Source organism: Anolis sagrei, chromosome 4 (genome assembly GCF_037176765.1).
Source record: "Anolis sagrei isolate rAnoSag1 chromosome 4, rAnoSag1.mat, whole genome shotgun sequence".
NCBI lineage: Eukaryota > Metazoa > Chordata > Lepidosauria > Squamata > Dactyloidae > Anolis > Anolis sagrei.
Window position 1 is genome coordinate 199,035,158 of NC_090024.1, and position 17,145 is coordinate 199,052,302.

General features: G+C 41.1%; 1 protein-coding gene across 2 annotated transcripts; it reads right to left on the reverse strand.

Moving 5' to 3' along the window:
• Positions 1 to 1,850: 1,850 nt before the first annotated feature.
• CIMIP3 (ciliary microtubule inner protein 3) lies at positions 1,851 to 15,817 on the reverse strand. 2 transcript variants are annotated; one of them, XM_060772821.2, is made up of 2 exons: positions 15,468 to 15,817; positions 1,851 to 2,250 (listed from the first exon to the last, which is right to left on the reverse strand). In XM_060772821.2, exon 2 carries the CDS (start codon positions 2,207 to 2,209, stop codon positions 1,859 to 1,861), a length of 351 nt encoding a protein of 116 aa, XP_060628804.1. In that variant the 5' UTR covers positions 2,210 to 2,250; positions 15,468 to 15,817; the 3' UTR covers positions 1,851 to 1,858. The 2 variants fall into 2 exon arrangements, with proteins under 2 accessions (XP_060628804.1, XP_067324179.1); XM_067468078.1 differs by lacking the exon at positions 15,468 to 15,817 and adding an exon at positions 3,809 to 3,871.
• Between the last annotated feature and the right edge of the window lie 1,328 nt (positions 15,818 to 17,145).

The following is a 17,145-nucleotide window of genomic DNA, read 5'->3' on the forward strand; positions in this document are numbered from 1 at the left end:
ATTCATGCTTGGAAAAGACTGAAAGGTGACATGATAGCCATATCTAAATACCTAAAGGGATGTCATGTAGAAATTGAAGTAAACTTAGAGACTAGAACAGAACATTCCAAACTGTTTATCGCAATACATTAGTATCAACTTCGGTATGTAGGTGTGTTACGTGAATGTAATGAGAAACCTTTTGAGTCTATTTGAAATAAGCAATAAATCATATATTTTTAAAAATATAAATGAAAGGTCAGGGGTACCTTGATTGTGCTTTTCCTGCATGGCAGGGGTTGGACTAGATGCTCCATGCGGTCTTTTCCAACTCTATTATTCTATGATTCTATGTTGTGTCCCCATACATATTGTTATTACAGTTTATGTATGCGTCTCTTATAAGGGATTAGATTGCTAGTAAAGCTGAATAACTGTGTCACAAAATGATGAATGTCTAAAAAGTGTGTCCCCAACATGAAATGGTTGGAAAGCTCTAGACTACAATATGAACCAGTGGATTCAAATTACAAAAAAAAGAGATTCCACCTAAGCAATCAGAACAACTTTTTCATTGTGAAAGCTGTTTGACAGTAGAACACTACTATAGAATTGATGCACCATTTTAACTGCCATGGCTCCATGCTGTGGAATTATAGTAGTTGTAATGTTAAAGATCTTTAGCTTGCTGGTGCCTCACCAAACTACAACTCCCAGGATTCCATTGCACTGAACAATGAGAGCTAAAGACAAATTGCATTAATACTACAGTATAGATCAGGTATGGGCGAACTTCGGACCTCCAGGTGTTTTGGACTTCAACTCCCACAATTCCGGTAGACTGTTAGGAATTGCGGGAGTTGAAGTCCAAAACACCTGGAGGGCATAAGTTGCCCATGCCTGTAAATAGACATATTTTAAAGTTTGGAGATTGAAAACCAATGTGCAATTTGCACAACAGTAAAAGAGGGGAAAAAACTGGGTTGCTAAAGGTTTTTTCGGGCTATATGGCCGTGTTCTAGAGGCATTCTCTCCTTATGTTTCGCCTGCATCTATGGCAAGCATCCTCAGAGGTAGTGAGGTCTGTTGGAACTAGGAAAATGGATTTATATATCTGTGAAATGTCCAGGGTGGGACAAAGGACTATTGTCTGTTGGAGCTAGTCCTTTGTCCCACCCTGGTCATTTCACAGATATATAAATCCATTTTCCTAGTTCCAATAGACCTCACTACCTCTGAGGATGCTTGCCATAGATGCAGGCAAAACGTAAGGAGAAAATGCCTCTAGAACATGGCCATATAGCCCGAAAAACCCTACAACAACCCAGTGATTCCGGCCATGAAAGCCTTCGAAAATACAGGGAAACAACTAGTTGCATTACTTGCTCCCTCTTTTCAGCTGGAATTAAAAAGGTCATTTGACACACACTCAGAATAAAATCCAGAAGGCCACACTTGCCTTTACAGTAAAAATGGGGAAAACAAAATATTTCTCCTGTTCTTCTTTTCCCTATTTCTCCGAGAAGGAAGTCAACAAATCAACCATAAACTAAATAAGGCAACATACAGAGGAAAGCTGTCACCTAGCTTGCTTTGTCTTATGATGTTTCTTCACTTCTTTGAATACTTGATGAGTGGATCGGTTTGCATGTTACTGACTCATATAAAATGATTATAGAGTTGGCCACTTGGATTGTTTCTCCTTAGCTGAAGGCTTGGTTTGATACCCTTCAATCCAGAAGCTCTTATTGTAAGGCAATTGTGCATCTCCTGAAGTTTCTACAGTACCCTTTCTAGATTAAGTAGGAAAATGAGTTCAGTTAGACTTTACATTCAAACACCTTGTAAATGAGACTCTCAGACAAATTGGGTGACAGTTTCAGTGTTTTGAGCCTGTAGAAGACACACCTGGCTTCTTCACCACGATTTTTCTCCATTTTGGGAGATCTACCCTTTCTACATCTAATACCTTCCTTCTGTGGTCTGTGTCTCGGCAATATCGATAACCACAGGTTGGTTTCTGTAAGGTGTAAAATGGATTGTATGAATTGGTATAGTTGGGGTTGTAGAAAGCAAAGTTGAGAGACTCAGATTTGTATCCCCCAGGGTGTAGGACAACGGGGACATATTCTGAAACTAAAGCCTGCTCCATCTTGTAACCCAGAGCAACTGGAAATTGGCTGTGCCCACCAGCCGATGCTTTGGCTGGTTTCTTCTTCTGTGACATCATGTAGCATGGACGAGTGCTCTGATTTTCATAGACGTTTGGGTCTGTAAAGAGAAAAGCCAAATGCAGGGAGATACTGAGTCATCTTTCTCTATAGCGAACTACTTAGATATCATTTTGAGGCCTAATTTCCCAAAGAACTGTGAGTCAAATAGAAATGTGCTTATATCAGCTCCATCTGCAGAAGTGTGTCTTCTACTAAAACAGTGTGTGTCGCTCTGAGGCAAGGAGATCTTTAAGATGTGTTGTGTGTGGATGGGTCAAAATTATTTTCTTCTGAGGTACAGAAAAAAATGGCATAGATTCTTTAGCCAAGTCAAATTGCATGGTGTTTATTTCTATATTACAATATTTGTATCCCACCCTGTACCTGCAGATCTCAGAGAAGCTCAGAGATCTCATATTAAATCAATATGAACAATGAAAAAATCTAAAGCAATAAGAATAAATTGTTAAAACTTAGAAGCACTTAAAGCAACATTTAAAATAAAACAATTGAAAAGCAGGAGAAACCATTTAAAACAAATTAGAATGCATGCCCAGATGGTATTAAAAAAGAATTCGTATTCAAAGTTTTTAACAATGTGGACCACATTGTTAAAAACTTTGAGGAAACATGGCCTCGCGGATCCACTACTTTGTGCAAGGCTGATGAGGCAAACCTTTCTAGTCTGAATTGCCTAATAAGGGTGGAGAAGGACTTCCAGATTGGTGCCTAACATCTTATTTATGTCTGTAGAAAAATAGCAGAAGCTACTGTATTTCTGGTGAAATAAAGTGTGATTCTTCTCAGAGCTGTACTGAATTTTTATAAGTTATAATACCTTGCTTGATCCACCTAAAATGCATGCTCCCATAACTTTCACTCCTTTCTAGATAGATCAAATGAGACAAACAGCAAGTCAGATAAGTGTGTGGAGGTTGTATATTTTAGTTAAATTGTGAGTGCCCTCTAAATGCCTAGTTTATGCCATCATCTCTCCAGTGGTTGTATCAGTTTAGGTCAGAAAGATGGTAGGATTCCCTCCTTGGGCTGATGGGCCTAAATGAGCCTAAGATAGGAAGGTTGGATCTGTTTCTAATGATAGTTTCTAGGTGCTGGATTCTGGTGGGGGCACAGATAGCTCTCCCCGCGATTGAATAAAAAACACGAGTAGAGGCAATCTAGGGTGACCTGAATATCCTGCAATCATTTCCCCCACAAATGGCCCTGTCTGTGTGCAGGCCATTCATGGGGAGCTACTGGGGCCATTATAAACTTCTTAAATACATTGGGGGAGGAAGACAGATCAAATGAGAGATGGTAGGATTCCCTCCTTGGACTGATGGAAGACTAAGGACCTCATCACATTGAGGTCCAAATCTGTGGGGCAGTGTAGCAAATCCATGGGGTAGTAGGAGGGGGGACCATTGCGCTGTGCTCCTTATCTCATGCTGCACCTCGTACCTCATTCCACAGGAGAAACATCAGCAAGTGGCTCCCCCCCCCCCCCCCCCCGTTCTTCTATATGGAACATGAGAAGCCTCCTGTTTTCCCAGGGAAGCATCCTAGCATGCTGCCAGGATGCTTCCTCTATGGAGCCCTACCGGAAGTTGCCTTACGTTATCTTGATGGCATCCGGCGGGCTCCGTGGAGGAGGCGTCCTGGCAGGGGGCTAGGATGCTTCAATCTCTCCGTGTGATGTCATAAGTGGGCCTAAGATAGGAAGGTTGTATTAAAAGAACCTTTCCTCAAAAGAGAAGCACAGGAAATATATGAAAAAGAGAACATAAGCTTCCATCAAATTCAGAGGGCACAATATGTCCAGTCTTAATGTCCTGTAGTATCAACCAAAGAATCTTCATCTGAAAGTTCCTTTTTAAAAAACAAAGTGATTTATTCTATTTATATCATTTTCTTTGACACAATGAAAATGGCAAACTAGCAGACTGAGATTTTCCCAACTGCAGAAGCAGGCTCTATGGCCTGTAGAACTGTGAATTTTTCTCCCTCACGACACCTTGGGGGTTTATGAAACCAGAGGATGGGAAGGTTAGGCTGCAAAGTCTTATTTTGTAGCCTTTCATTTCACAGTGTAGATTATGCCCTCTCCAGGCTAGGAGGATTGGAATCACCCCCTCTTTGTCTCTGGGACTCCCAGGCCCAGGGATGCAAGGGATTGGAAGAAAGGCAAATAAACTTCCATTATGGCCCAATTCCCTTGACCTGGCGGGTGGCAACACCTTGGATCTATCCTCAGCCTTGCAAAGTCTGAGTGGAGAAGGTGGCCCTCTATGAAAAAGCGGAAGAACATTATTCATCATCCCAAGACTAGTTTTAACTGACACAATCTATGCTCCCTTTTACACAGCCATATAAAATCCAGATCATCTGCTTTGAACTGTGTAGACTCATATAATCCACTGGATTATGTGGCAGTGTAGAAGGAGCCTGTGTGATAGGGCTAAACTGCACTTGATCCAGTTTAGAAGAGACCCTGAGATTTATGGCACTCTAGGAATCTCTTTGGGACTCCCCAGTCGTGCAGCCATTCAGTTTCCTTTCTGCCCAGAGTTGAGGGAAAGGACACACAACCATCCAATATATCCAAATTATTTGTATTCCTCTGCATGGTCTGGGAGGATTAAGGTAAGAAAGATACAAAATGACATATGAAAGAAAGGAGGCTTCTCTGAGGAGTGGAGAAGGGGTGAATGTGGGAAAAAGCAAAAAGGGTAGAAGTAAAGGGAAATATTGGGATACTAGGAGAGAGTCTTTATCCAGGATCTCTCATAGATCCCTTTTACACCACCATATAATCCAGATTGTGAAATCAGATAATCCACATTATCTGCTTTAAACTGGATTATAGGCATTTATACTTCCATATAATCCAGTTCAAAGCAGATAATCTGGATTTTATATTGCAGTGTGGTAGGGGCCATAAAGTTGTTTTCCTGTCGAAGAAGAATGCTAGACCTAAGTTTATGAAAGTCTGGGCAGTCATTTGATTGGTTCATGGACCCCTGCTTTTCAGAGTGAGGGCAAGGGGGGGGGGGGGCAACCTACTACAGGATGGCCTCTGCAGACTAGTGGAGAATGAGGTTTACACCGATAGTCAATGATGGGGATGGGTGGATTCTGAAAATCTGAATTTTAGACTTCAAATCTGATTTTTGAAAGGAATTTTTAAAAATAAAAACTCAAACTAAAAATAAGCTTTGGTTCCAAATCAACAATTTGGGTTGGCTGACTGAATCAATAGAAATTTATGCCAGAGCAGATTACCATATTTTCACTATTTCAACAGGTCTCCTCTGGTGAGAATTAAGATCTGGATGTAAGTCTTTAGCTTTACATTTTCAGCAAGTAATGCCTAGTATTAGCTAGGTTGTTTTTTTTTTTTTTTTAAAGGATCTGAAATCTTTGTGTAAGAACTATTTTTTCTTTGTTTCTTAACTGGCCAGTTCTACATTGGTTCCTTTATTTTCCTCCCATTAGTGCCTGTACTCTAGGTGGTTGTTTATTTTAAAACCATGTTACATTCCATGACGCTCTGATCTTGTTAAGTTGTATTATTTTCAGCCTCCAGATTGGACCGTGTCTGCTGACTTCTAAGGCTCTTAAACCTGTTACAAGGGAAATCAGTGGATGTTTATGTAAAGGAGTGAACACTAGTTATTTGAAGCAAAGGGAATAGGTGCTGTAGAATAACATGGATATTTCTAATGTACCTTGCAGGCATAGTTTTCAGCCAACAGATGCACGGAGTTCAGTGTTTTCTTTTCAAAGGTAGTAAATAGGTATTTTGTCAGCATTCAAATACTAACACAAAATTTCCAGAGAATTCAGCCACTGCCAAGAACAATTGGTTGTCTTAGTAGTGTTTCAATTGGATTGTACCCAAATATACCATTACAAGACTCAGTTTTCTTCCATATAGAATCATACAACTGTTCAGTTGGAAGAGACCACAAGGATGAGTCTGACCCCTTCTAAAATGCCATATAAAATCCAGATTATCTTCTTTGAAGTGGAATATATGGCGATGTAGACTCATATAATCCAGTTCAAAGCAGAGAATGTGGATTATCTGCTTTGATAATCTGGATCATATGGCCGTGTAGAAGGGCCCTCTGTCTCATGCTATGCGGGAATATATAGTTAATACACCCATCAGAAATTTCAATCCAACTTTAAAAAATATATTCAGTAAAGTAGAATCCAGCATTAGAAGCCCTATAAATACAGTGAATTGGTCATTATTCTCAAATGGTATAGACATATTAAATGAATGAAAATTTAGAAAATCAACATTTATATCCTATGGGTTCAGTGGATGTAACAGTGCTTCAGCTGGAACCAACACTTGGTTTTGGACCAAGACTTCAATCATTCCTAACCAGGCAACAGGAATGGTAGAACAACATCTCTTGGTGAGACAGCATGAGAAGGCTGGATTGTATCATCCCATTGTTCATTATTAGAAAAAGACCCTCTCTTCTATTATTTGCCCACAAAAATAATTCTCTGACTATTTTGTTCTTCATTGTTATTCTCAAGGAGTCATCCTTCAGGATCTTTGCCTTCACGTCCCTTGTACATACACACATTTAGAGGGAGGGAGAGAACAGAGACAAGAAAGCTGAGGCCAAAGAGGGATAAAAGCGGTAAGAGAACGAAACTGGGATATTTTGAAAGCAGCTAGAAAAATGTGTTGACAAAAGATTAACTGGAATTGTACTTATCAAATCACAACAGTTAGAAGATATGAAAACGGTGGTTCCATGTGGCATTTCCTCTCAAAGAGCTGACAACGTCTTTCCTTCTGGACAAGATCTTATTATGATATTGCCACCATTCAGGAAAAGTCCTGCATTACCAATGACCTTTAATTCAGAGGTGGATCATACCCTCTGCATTTTGGGGTCCTCTGCCATGGACTGCACACTGCCGTTCCTTTGGGACCAGAACTGAGGCTCCACTCAGTTTTGATTCTTATTTTTGCTTGAAGCTTAATTTGTTGTTGCTACCTCCTTTCCCCTTTATTCTCAAAAGGCAATTAGCTTTTTCCTGTTCAGTTACCATGATTGGATGTTCATGAATTGCTTTTAATCAGTCACTTCCTGTCCCTTGAGGAATAGGCAGCTTGAATTATGAGCTTCCTCTTTGCAACAAGAATATACAATTATTTTATTTTATTAAGTCATTCTTGAAAAAAAGAGGACCAGTAATTACATCCCAACTCCATATATATAGGGAAAGATGGACAAATTTCAGGGTAATCCAAGAGTGCTACAATAGCAGGGTGTTAACAAGGAGCAACTAGTAAATCAAGCAAGAAGAAAATTATTAATCGCACAGAATCCCTTTAAAAATCTCCACCATAACCAATGTGTTGGTGCTGCAACTGAATTTTCTTCATTTCTCAAGGCACATGAAGCCAATTTATGCTAAGATTGTGAGTTTATTTATTTATAATGAGGATTTGTGGTTTTTGTTTGTTTATTTAGATATTGGGCTATCTATGAAATATTGGGAATCCAAGCACAGTGTTTGGAATCCACACCTCCCGCTGTTTCACAGATCTTCAAGTTTTTCTTCAGAGTTTCATTCATTCACTACTTGTGTTGAGAAAAACAGGGTATCTGAGAAACTGATGATAAAAGTTACCAGTTACGGGTATTTGGAAAAATGCATTATGTATTCAATAGGAGATCTCTGGGAATTGATGCTTCTACCTTGTGAATAAACAGGTAGAAATGTCAGAGCTGCTTCAAAGGCAGAAGCTTACAATGTCAGCAAAAACTTTAATATTGAAGAGCATTTCAAAGTACAAATTTTTGGTTAAGGGAGATGCAATCTGTACATCTTTATAACCATTTCTACTTCTCTGATTCCCATTCATGTATTAAATTGTTTAAGATGCATGAGTATTAATTTACCAAACCCCATTCACTTCAATTCTGTTTGGAGTAGTAATCGGTTTTAGCTCTTAATTCCTTATTAATCTTAACTAATCCAAACAAACAATCCCTGTTGTTCATGAGGAGTTAGAGAATAATATTTACATAACCAAGGAGTTTGGATGAGGAAGGATAAGAGAGAGGAAGATTAATAATGAAGTATATCTGAGGGCCCTTCTACGCTATCCTAAAACTCATGAGAGGTCACAAGTTTGCCTGAGGCATCCAAATGATGCTTCAGGTAAACCCAAATAAACTGGAGAAAACTGGGATATCCCAGTTTACTCTGGATTAATTTGACACCTGCTAAAGTCCAGCTCTTTGCAGGTGCCAGACCTTTGGAGATGCTCCGTAGGTCAATCCCCACAGCAATCCTGGTTGCCCATGGACCCCTACTGAATGACTTTACACAGGCCACACTCTGTAAGCCAGGGGTCCTCAAACTTTTTAAATAGAGGGCCTGGTCACAGTCCCTCAAACTGTTGGAGGGCCAGATTATAATTTGAAAAAAAACATGAATGAATTCCTGTGCACACTGCACATATATTATTTGTAATGCAAAAACACATAAAAACAATATATTAAAATTAAGAACAATTTTAACAAATTTAAATTTATTAGTATTTCAATGAGAAATGTGGGCCTACTTTTGGCTGATGAGATAGGATTGTTGTTGTTGTTGTTGTGTGCTTTCAAGTCATTTCAGACTTATGTTGACCCTAAGCAAGGGCCGGGCAAATGACCTTGGAGGGCCGCATCTGGCCCCCGGGCCTTAGTTTGAGGACCCCTGCTGTAAGCCATGAAGGAAGGCAAAGACAGACAGACAGACAGACAGACACAGACACACACACACACACACACCGGTCAGGCAAACAAATAAAACCCTGTGATAGATTCACCTGGGGGTTGCCAATTACTTGAAAATGCACAACAGCAGAGCAGCAAATTTAAAGTTAAATCACTCCTGATAAATAGTCATGCACCCTCTGTTTTTTTTAAAAAAAAACTTGAATGAAGAGAGTCCACCACCTTCTGAGGTGACGTATACCAGTGTAGAACAGCTCTTACAATCAGAAAGTTCTTCCTACTGTTCAGGAATAATTTTTTTGTAACATGAATGCACTGATTCAAGCCCTGTCCTCTTCAGCAGCACAAAACAAACTTTCTCCATCTTCTATATGATAGCTCTTCAGAGATTTAGGAATTGTTATCATATCACCTCTCTGTCTTATTTTCACTGAGCTGAATATATCCAACTCCCTAATCATTTGTCACAGGACTTTTTTCCAGCTCTCTTAATATCTTGGTCCCTCTCCTCTGGACTCATGAAATGATTTTTTTTTCATTGTGGTTTCTGAAACTAGGCAAAATATTCCAGATAAGGTTTTAACAAAGCAGAAGAGCATGGCAGTTCTACTTCCCTTGATCTGGACACTATATGGCATTAACCAAGCTTAAAATTGCATTGGGTTGTCAACCATATCACACCACATCATACTTATGTTGAGTTTGTGGTTTACTAAAATGCTGAGTTCCTTTTCACATGCACTGTTGTCATGCTTGGTGTTGCCCGTCACATATTAGCACATTCCATTTTTCCATCTAAATGTGGTGTTTTACATTAGTCCATGTAGGAGTTAATGTTGCTAGTTTTGGTCCAGCTCTCAAATGTATTAAGTTATCCTATATCCTGATTTTCTCTTCTGAAGTATTAGTTGCTCCCCATAGGTGGGTAAAATCTCAACATTTCACAAGCATTTTCTGCTACTGTGTAATTCGAGTCATTTATATAAATTTTGGAACAAAACTGGGCCCAGGACTTCACTCTATGGTGATCTACTTGAACTTCTCCACTAGACAATGAGAGATGACTCATGAACATTCTTTAGATTCAATACTTGCTACAATCCCGCCTAACAATACCATCATTTAGCTCAGTGGTTCTCAAGCTGTGGGTCCCCAGGTATTTGGGCCTACAACTCCCAGAAATCCCAGCCAGTTTACCTGCTGTTCGGATTTCTGGGAGTTGAAGGCCAAAACATCTGACTACCAATGCTCAAGAATTTGTTCATTCCACTAAGCTAACATTTGATAGTATTCTATGTTCTGCAGATATTTGGTATGAATTTGAAGTATGCATGTCTTATATCTTCCATGGTTGAAAACATGCTTAAACTTCAAAGGCAGCATTGAAAGAAGTGGTTCTATAAGAAATACTAATGCACCATTGGGTAAGAAAGAAAATAAATATAGCATTTAACATTTTCAAAATGCAGGCCAATTTAAATCCATTTTGTGAGAGACACATTTATGGCCATTTTTTATTTACCTTCAAAGAACCCATAGGAACAAACTGCTAAAGTTCCCATATGCATTTGAGCAGTTAGCAGCACTGCAAAACATTGGGTGTTTCCTAACGCAGCATATTTCCCAGATGAACTAGCAAGCTTTCTACTAGCTCCTTTAGAAGCCTGGTGCTACTGGAAAGAAATTATTCATACAACACACCTCCTTAAAAACCCAGACACACAAACACATTGGTTATGAAGTCATGAGAACTAAAAAATGATCCATGCAATTAATATAATTAGGGTTTCCATTCTTCTTTTACTACCTGTTCTTCACCTAACACATAAATTTAACAAGGTGGACAACATCAGAATCTGTCATGCTCCTTCTGCACTACCATATAATATCCAGATTATCTGATTTGACCTGGATTATATGGCAATGTAGACTCATATAATACAGTTCAAAGCAGATAATGTGGATTATCTGCTTTTATAACCTGGATTATATGGCAGTGAAGAAGGGGCCTAAGAACCTAGGAATCACAACTTCCTACAGTATCCTATTAAAAGCTCAAGCTTTACTTGTATAGGGGATCATCAAAAATTGGATGATCCGCTTTGCACAAGAGATGATTTTTGTTATTTCTAAACCAGTCATGAACTAAGCTCACTTGGTACACATACAGAAGGACCACGCATGTCACAACAAACCATAGTGTAGTTTCCTGAAATCTGGCTTGTTGTAATAGGCAAATTCGCCTCTGCTAACAAACCATGGATCAACTCAGACTTCAAATTGAATTCGTGACTTACTGTTGATGTACAAAATGGCTTATGTAAACCATGGTTCATTGTGATATATGAACTCATAACTGCGGCTTGTTCCTAGTTGTTTTCCAGCTGCAGACCTTAATACAGGAGCCTTAAAACAGACCTTTAGCTTGGAGGCTTTTTTAGAAGGGGCGGGGGGGGGGGGGGTCTGGGAATAGAGGATGCAAAGCAGTGCATTTGCAACCAGTTTGGAACATTCTTTGAGCCACTTTCTGGGGGGGGAAATCAGCAAGAAAATAATTAAATGGGAGATATCAGGGGGACTTCGGTTGGGTTCCCAGGGACCTTTTCATCAGCCATTCCACGACTGTGGAATGACCTGCCAATAGAGCTCCAATAGCTGGATCAGCTGTTGGAATTAAAATACAAGTGAAGGCCCATCTCTTTTGGCAGACCTACCCAGACAGTTTTAATGGTGAATTTTAAACTCCATTTTATGCCTGGTTTTTGTTTTGTGCATTTTTATATATTTTATGGAATTATGTTTTAGTCTGCACATTTTACATAGTGTTTTAAAATGAATATGTGTTTGTTTATGTTTTAGTAATGCTGTAACCCACCTCAAGCCATTAGGAGAGGTGGGAAAGTAATAACATCATCATCATCATTACTATTATTAGGTCCACAGGCCACACTTTGCTCACCCTGAATTTGGAGTAAATATTTAGTGAGGGTCATAGAAGGGACATAGATCAAACTGAAAAAGCAGAGAGTTTGAAGAGTCTTAATTACACTTTCAGATCATCTGCTCTCCACTCCATCTAATCATTTCACATTATTCATGTGCTCTGTATTCTTTTCTTGCTGTGTTCATGTTTCTTTTCTTTCTGTTTAGGCTCAGGCTAAAAAAGACAAAATTTTCTATTTTATCAGCAGCTTTACAGACTTACACTTGGTTGCTTAGATACAAATCTTTTGGTGGCATGGGTAAATGTCTTTGTATGTGTCAAAAATCAAGCCTGCTGATTTCTGCATAAGAGCCATGTGCAAATGCCCTCATATTTGTAGGTTTCAAGGGCAAAGAAGGATCATGTTGGTGGAAGAGGGGGAAAAGCCCAATTGAAGCAGTAAACCACTATTAGAGAGAAAAGAGAGCTCTTCTAAGATGTCCTAAAGGAAAGTTTTGACTGATGGAAGTAAAGAAACATGGATGTTCACCAACCTAAGCCTTTCCTGGAAGAACATTCTTTGTATCACCTGTATCTAGAGAACTTTTTTATTGAAAACTCATATGTTATTCCATTGAACACTAAACACAAGACCGACAGTAAGGTTAATTATCGTGGATTTTTCAATAGTTATTTTGTATGGATACTGTACACTAAGGCCCCTTCTATGGCCCCTTTTACACTGCTTTGAGCTAGATTATATGAGTCTACACTGTCATATAATACAGTTCAAAGTAGATAATCTGGATTATATGGCAGTGTAGAAGGGGCCTTAGACTTTATCTAGTTGAGGCAGAAGAACCTTTGATGGGTGTATCTATTTTTACTATGTAGCATGTGCTGCATATACTGTATTTCTAATTGTGGAAATGTTTTGATTTGACTAGTTGTTAATGGTTGTACTACATATTGTTTCAGCTATTTTGTTTTAATTTACTGACAGAAAGGGGGCTATAAAATAAATAAATAGAAAACTAAAAGTGGTGGCTATCCTTGGATTAGCGCTCCCTAAACTCCCAGCCGGGGAACTATAGTTCAAATCTTCCTACTTGACTGCGACCCTATTCAGTGTATGGGGGAGAAATCAGTTATAGGAAAGACTAGCCCTAAAGGCAGCCTTTGGCTCACTTTTCTATGTTAGACCTTTGCCCTTCTGCACATAACTTCTTCACTGCCAAGGACAGCCCAGAAAAAAAGGGTAAGGGATCAAGGCCCCTTTTGAGACTAGGCTTAGAGGGAAAGGTATTTAATCTCAGCAGATTGAAAGCCAAAACCAAGGTCACAACAACATGTTATAGAACTCCAATATGCTGATGATAACGTAGTCTGTGCACACTCAGAAGAAACCTATAAGCCACTCTAAACACCTTTGCAGAAGCATACGAGAAGCTCAGCCTCCCACTGAACACTGAGAAACATGCTCTTACAGCCAATCCCTCTACAGCTTAATGGTGCAACATTAGAAAATGTTGACCATTTCCACTACATTGAGAGACACCTCTCCACAACACTGCCCGAGCTCTGCGAGTGCAGCATTTTTCCAAATGAAGCAGAGAGTGTTTGAGGATCGGGATATCAGTAGGGATACTAAGGTGCTTGTTTATAAAGCCATTGTCCTCTCAACCCTGTTATATGCCTGCAAAACATGGATTGTCTACAGAGATCGCACTCAGTTCCTGGAACGAATCTATCAGCAAGTCCTGCAAATCTCTTGGGAAGACAGGTGGAAAATCTCAGCATGCTGGAAGAAGCAAAGACCACCAGCACTGAAGCAATGCTCCTACGCCATCAACTGCTAGACTGGCCACGTTGTCCAAATGACCGATCACTGTCTCCCAAAGCAGTTACTATACTCCCAACTCAAGAACAGAAAACATACTGTTGGTGGATAGGAAAAGATTTAAAGATGGTCTTAAAGCCAACCTTAAAAACTGTGGCATAGACACCAAGAACTGGGAAGCCCTGGCACTAGCCCTATATAACTGAGGCTAGTCTGGAATTATCCATCAGAAGGTTACTAAATGATCCAGCACTATAAATATCAAGCTAATGATTGCTGTTGTACCCTCCTAGGAATAAGAAAGGCTGCCTTCAATCTGTCTTGTGCACACTTACTTGAAAGAAAGTGAAACCACAGAGACTGAGAATACATCCTCAAATAATTAGTATTTGTGAGAGTATAAGTACCCTTTGAATAGCTAATGGCAACTATGGTAATTCCTTAAGTGCCTGGGCTCCACATTGTGGAATCATGGGGATAGCTGTCGGAATACAGATACGGAATGGGGGATGCCTGGCCTGAGAGCAGTATGTGTGAAAAAGATCTTGGGAGACCTTATGGACAAAAAGTTAAACATGAGCCAACAATGTCATGCAGTGACAAAAAAAATGAGATTTTGGTCTGCTTAAATAGTATAGTGTTTAGATCCAGGGAAGTGCTGCTACCCCTCTATTCTGCCTTGGTCAGACCACACCTGGAATGCTGTGTCCAATTCTGGGAACTGCAATTGAAGGGACATGTTGACAAGCTGGAATATGTCCAGAAGAGGGCGACTAAAATGAACAAGGGTCTGGAGAACAAGCCCTATGAGAAGTGGCTTAAAGAGCTGGGCATGTTTATCCTGAAGAAGAGAAGGCTGAGAGAAGACATGATGGCCATGTATAAATATGTGAGGGGAAGTCATAGGGAGGAGAGAGCAAGCTTGTTTTCAGCTGCCCTGGAGACTTGCATGTGGAACAGTGGCTTCAAACTACAGGAAAGAAGATTCCATCTGAACATTAGGAAGAGCTTCCTGACTGTGAGAGCTGTTCAGCAGTGGAACTCTCTGTGCCTGAGTGTGGTGGAGGCTCCTTCTTTGGAGGCTTTTAAACAGAAGCTTGATGGCCATCTGTGGGGGGTGTTTTGAATGGGATTTTCCTGCTTCTTGTCAGGGGGTTGGACTGGATGGCCCATGAGGTCTCTTCCAACTCTATGATAAGCTTCTCACCAGACCAGAACTCCTAGGATCCCACAGCACTGAGCCAGGGAAGTCACAGTGGCCTCAAACTGCCTCCACTCTCAGTTCAGATTCAGCTCAAGCGAAGCCCCATCCGCAATTGAAGGGAGGTGTTGACAAGTTGGAATGTGTCCAGAGAAGGACACCTAAAATGATCAAGGGTCTGGAGAACAAGCCCTATGAGGAGCGGCTTAAAGAGCTGGGCATATTTAGCTTGCAGAAGAGAAGGCTGAGAGGAGACATGATGGCCATGTATAAATAATATGTGAGGGGAAGTCACAGGGAGGAGGGAGCAAGCTTGTTGTCATTTTCCTAAGTCTTCTTTGGTGCCTCACCAGACCAGAACTCTTAGGATCCCACAGCCTGAAACTGCCTCCACTCTCAGTCCAGATCCAGCTCAAGTGAAGCCCCATCCGCCTTGAAAGAGGCCAGAGCCGGATCCCGGAGAGAGAGGATGGAGGGGGTGCAAGGACTGCCTTTTCCCTCCCCTCCCTCAGCCTCCCTCTTCCTTCAGCCGCTGAGCTCTGACCTCGAAGGGAATCCTTTGGCGTCACCTGCAGCCTCGGCGCCTCCTCCTTTTCCTCCTGCTCTTCTTAAACGCCTGGAGAGACGCAGCCAAAAAGGGGGGATGGATGGACTGCCTCCGCCGCCACGGCCACCGGGAGCATGGTGACCTCCTCCGCCGCCGGGCGCCTCTCCCTCTCTGCGCCCGGGGAAGCGCCTCTCCCCGTCCTATAGGTCCGGGCCCATTGTGACCGGGGAGCGGCGTCAGAGCGGCGCGGAGGGCCCCCTCGCCTCGGGAAAGGGACGCCGGCCGGACAGAAGAGCCACGTCCAGGGGGAAACCCACCCGCGGGGCCATCTACACAGTCAACACCATAGAATTCATGTCGCATAACACCACTTGGACTTCTTTGGCTCAGTGCCACGGAAGGAAGCATGAGAGTCGTAGGGTTTCCGACAAGGGATGCTCAAACCTGGATCAATGATTAGGATGAGGCAGGAAGGAGGCGAGAGCCCAACAGTAGATTGCTTTCCCATTTCTAGCTGTCATTCTCTATATCAGTGTTTCTCAACCTTCCTAACCTCTTAATACCTTTCCTCATGTTGTGTTGATCCCCAACTATTAAAATTATTTTAGTTGCTATTTCATAACTGGAATTTTGCTATGGTTATGAATTGTAATGTAAAGATCGGATATGCAGGATGTATTTTCATTCACTGGATCAAATTTGGTACAAATACCAAATACGACCAAATTTGAATACTGGTGGGGTTGAGGGGAATTGATTTTGTCATTTGGGAGTGCAGATGCTGAGATTTATAATTAACATACAATGAAAGAGTGTTCTGAACTCCATCAAGGATGGAGTTGAACCTAACTTGGCACACAGAACTCCCATGACCAACAGAAAATACTGGAAAGGTTTGATGGGTATTGATCTTGAGTTTTGGAGTTGTAGAACTCCCCCCCCCCCCCCCCCCGCTACATGCCTCTGGACCAAACTTAGCACGGATACTCAATATGCCCAAATGTGAACACTGGTGGAGTTTGGGGAAAACAGAGCTTGAAATTTGGGAGTTGCAGTTGCTGGGATTTATAGTCCACCAATGATGGAATTGAACCAAACTTGGCACACAAAACTGTCATGACCAACAGAAAATACTGGAAGGGTTTGGTGGGCATTGACCTGGAGTTTTTGAGTTGTAGTTCACCTACATCCAGAGAGCACTGTCAAACAGTGATGGATCTGGACCAAACTTGGAACAAATACTCCATATGCCCAAATGTGAACACTGGTGAAGTTTGAGAAAAATAGACCTTGACATGTGGGAGTTGTAGTTTCTGGGATTAGTAGTTCACTTAAACTCAAAGAGCATTCCGAACACCACTGCTTTGAGTCCCCCTAGGGGTGAGAAAAGCGGTATAGAAATACTGTAAATAAACACCACCAATGATAGAATTGGGGCAAACTTCCCACACAGAACCCCCATGCCTTGAGGGGACTTACTAGCACACTCATCTCTCCAGCCTCACATGCTCTCCCTCACCCACACATGTGCACCATGCTGCTATGCGCGAAGCATGACTGCTTAGAGTCTAAGAAACGGCCCTCCCCTTGGCTGAGAGACCGACTGAGAGGCCAGCCAATCATAGTGGAGGAGGGCTTTTGGTAGGATGATTCATAGTCTGTTTCTAAAAAGGAA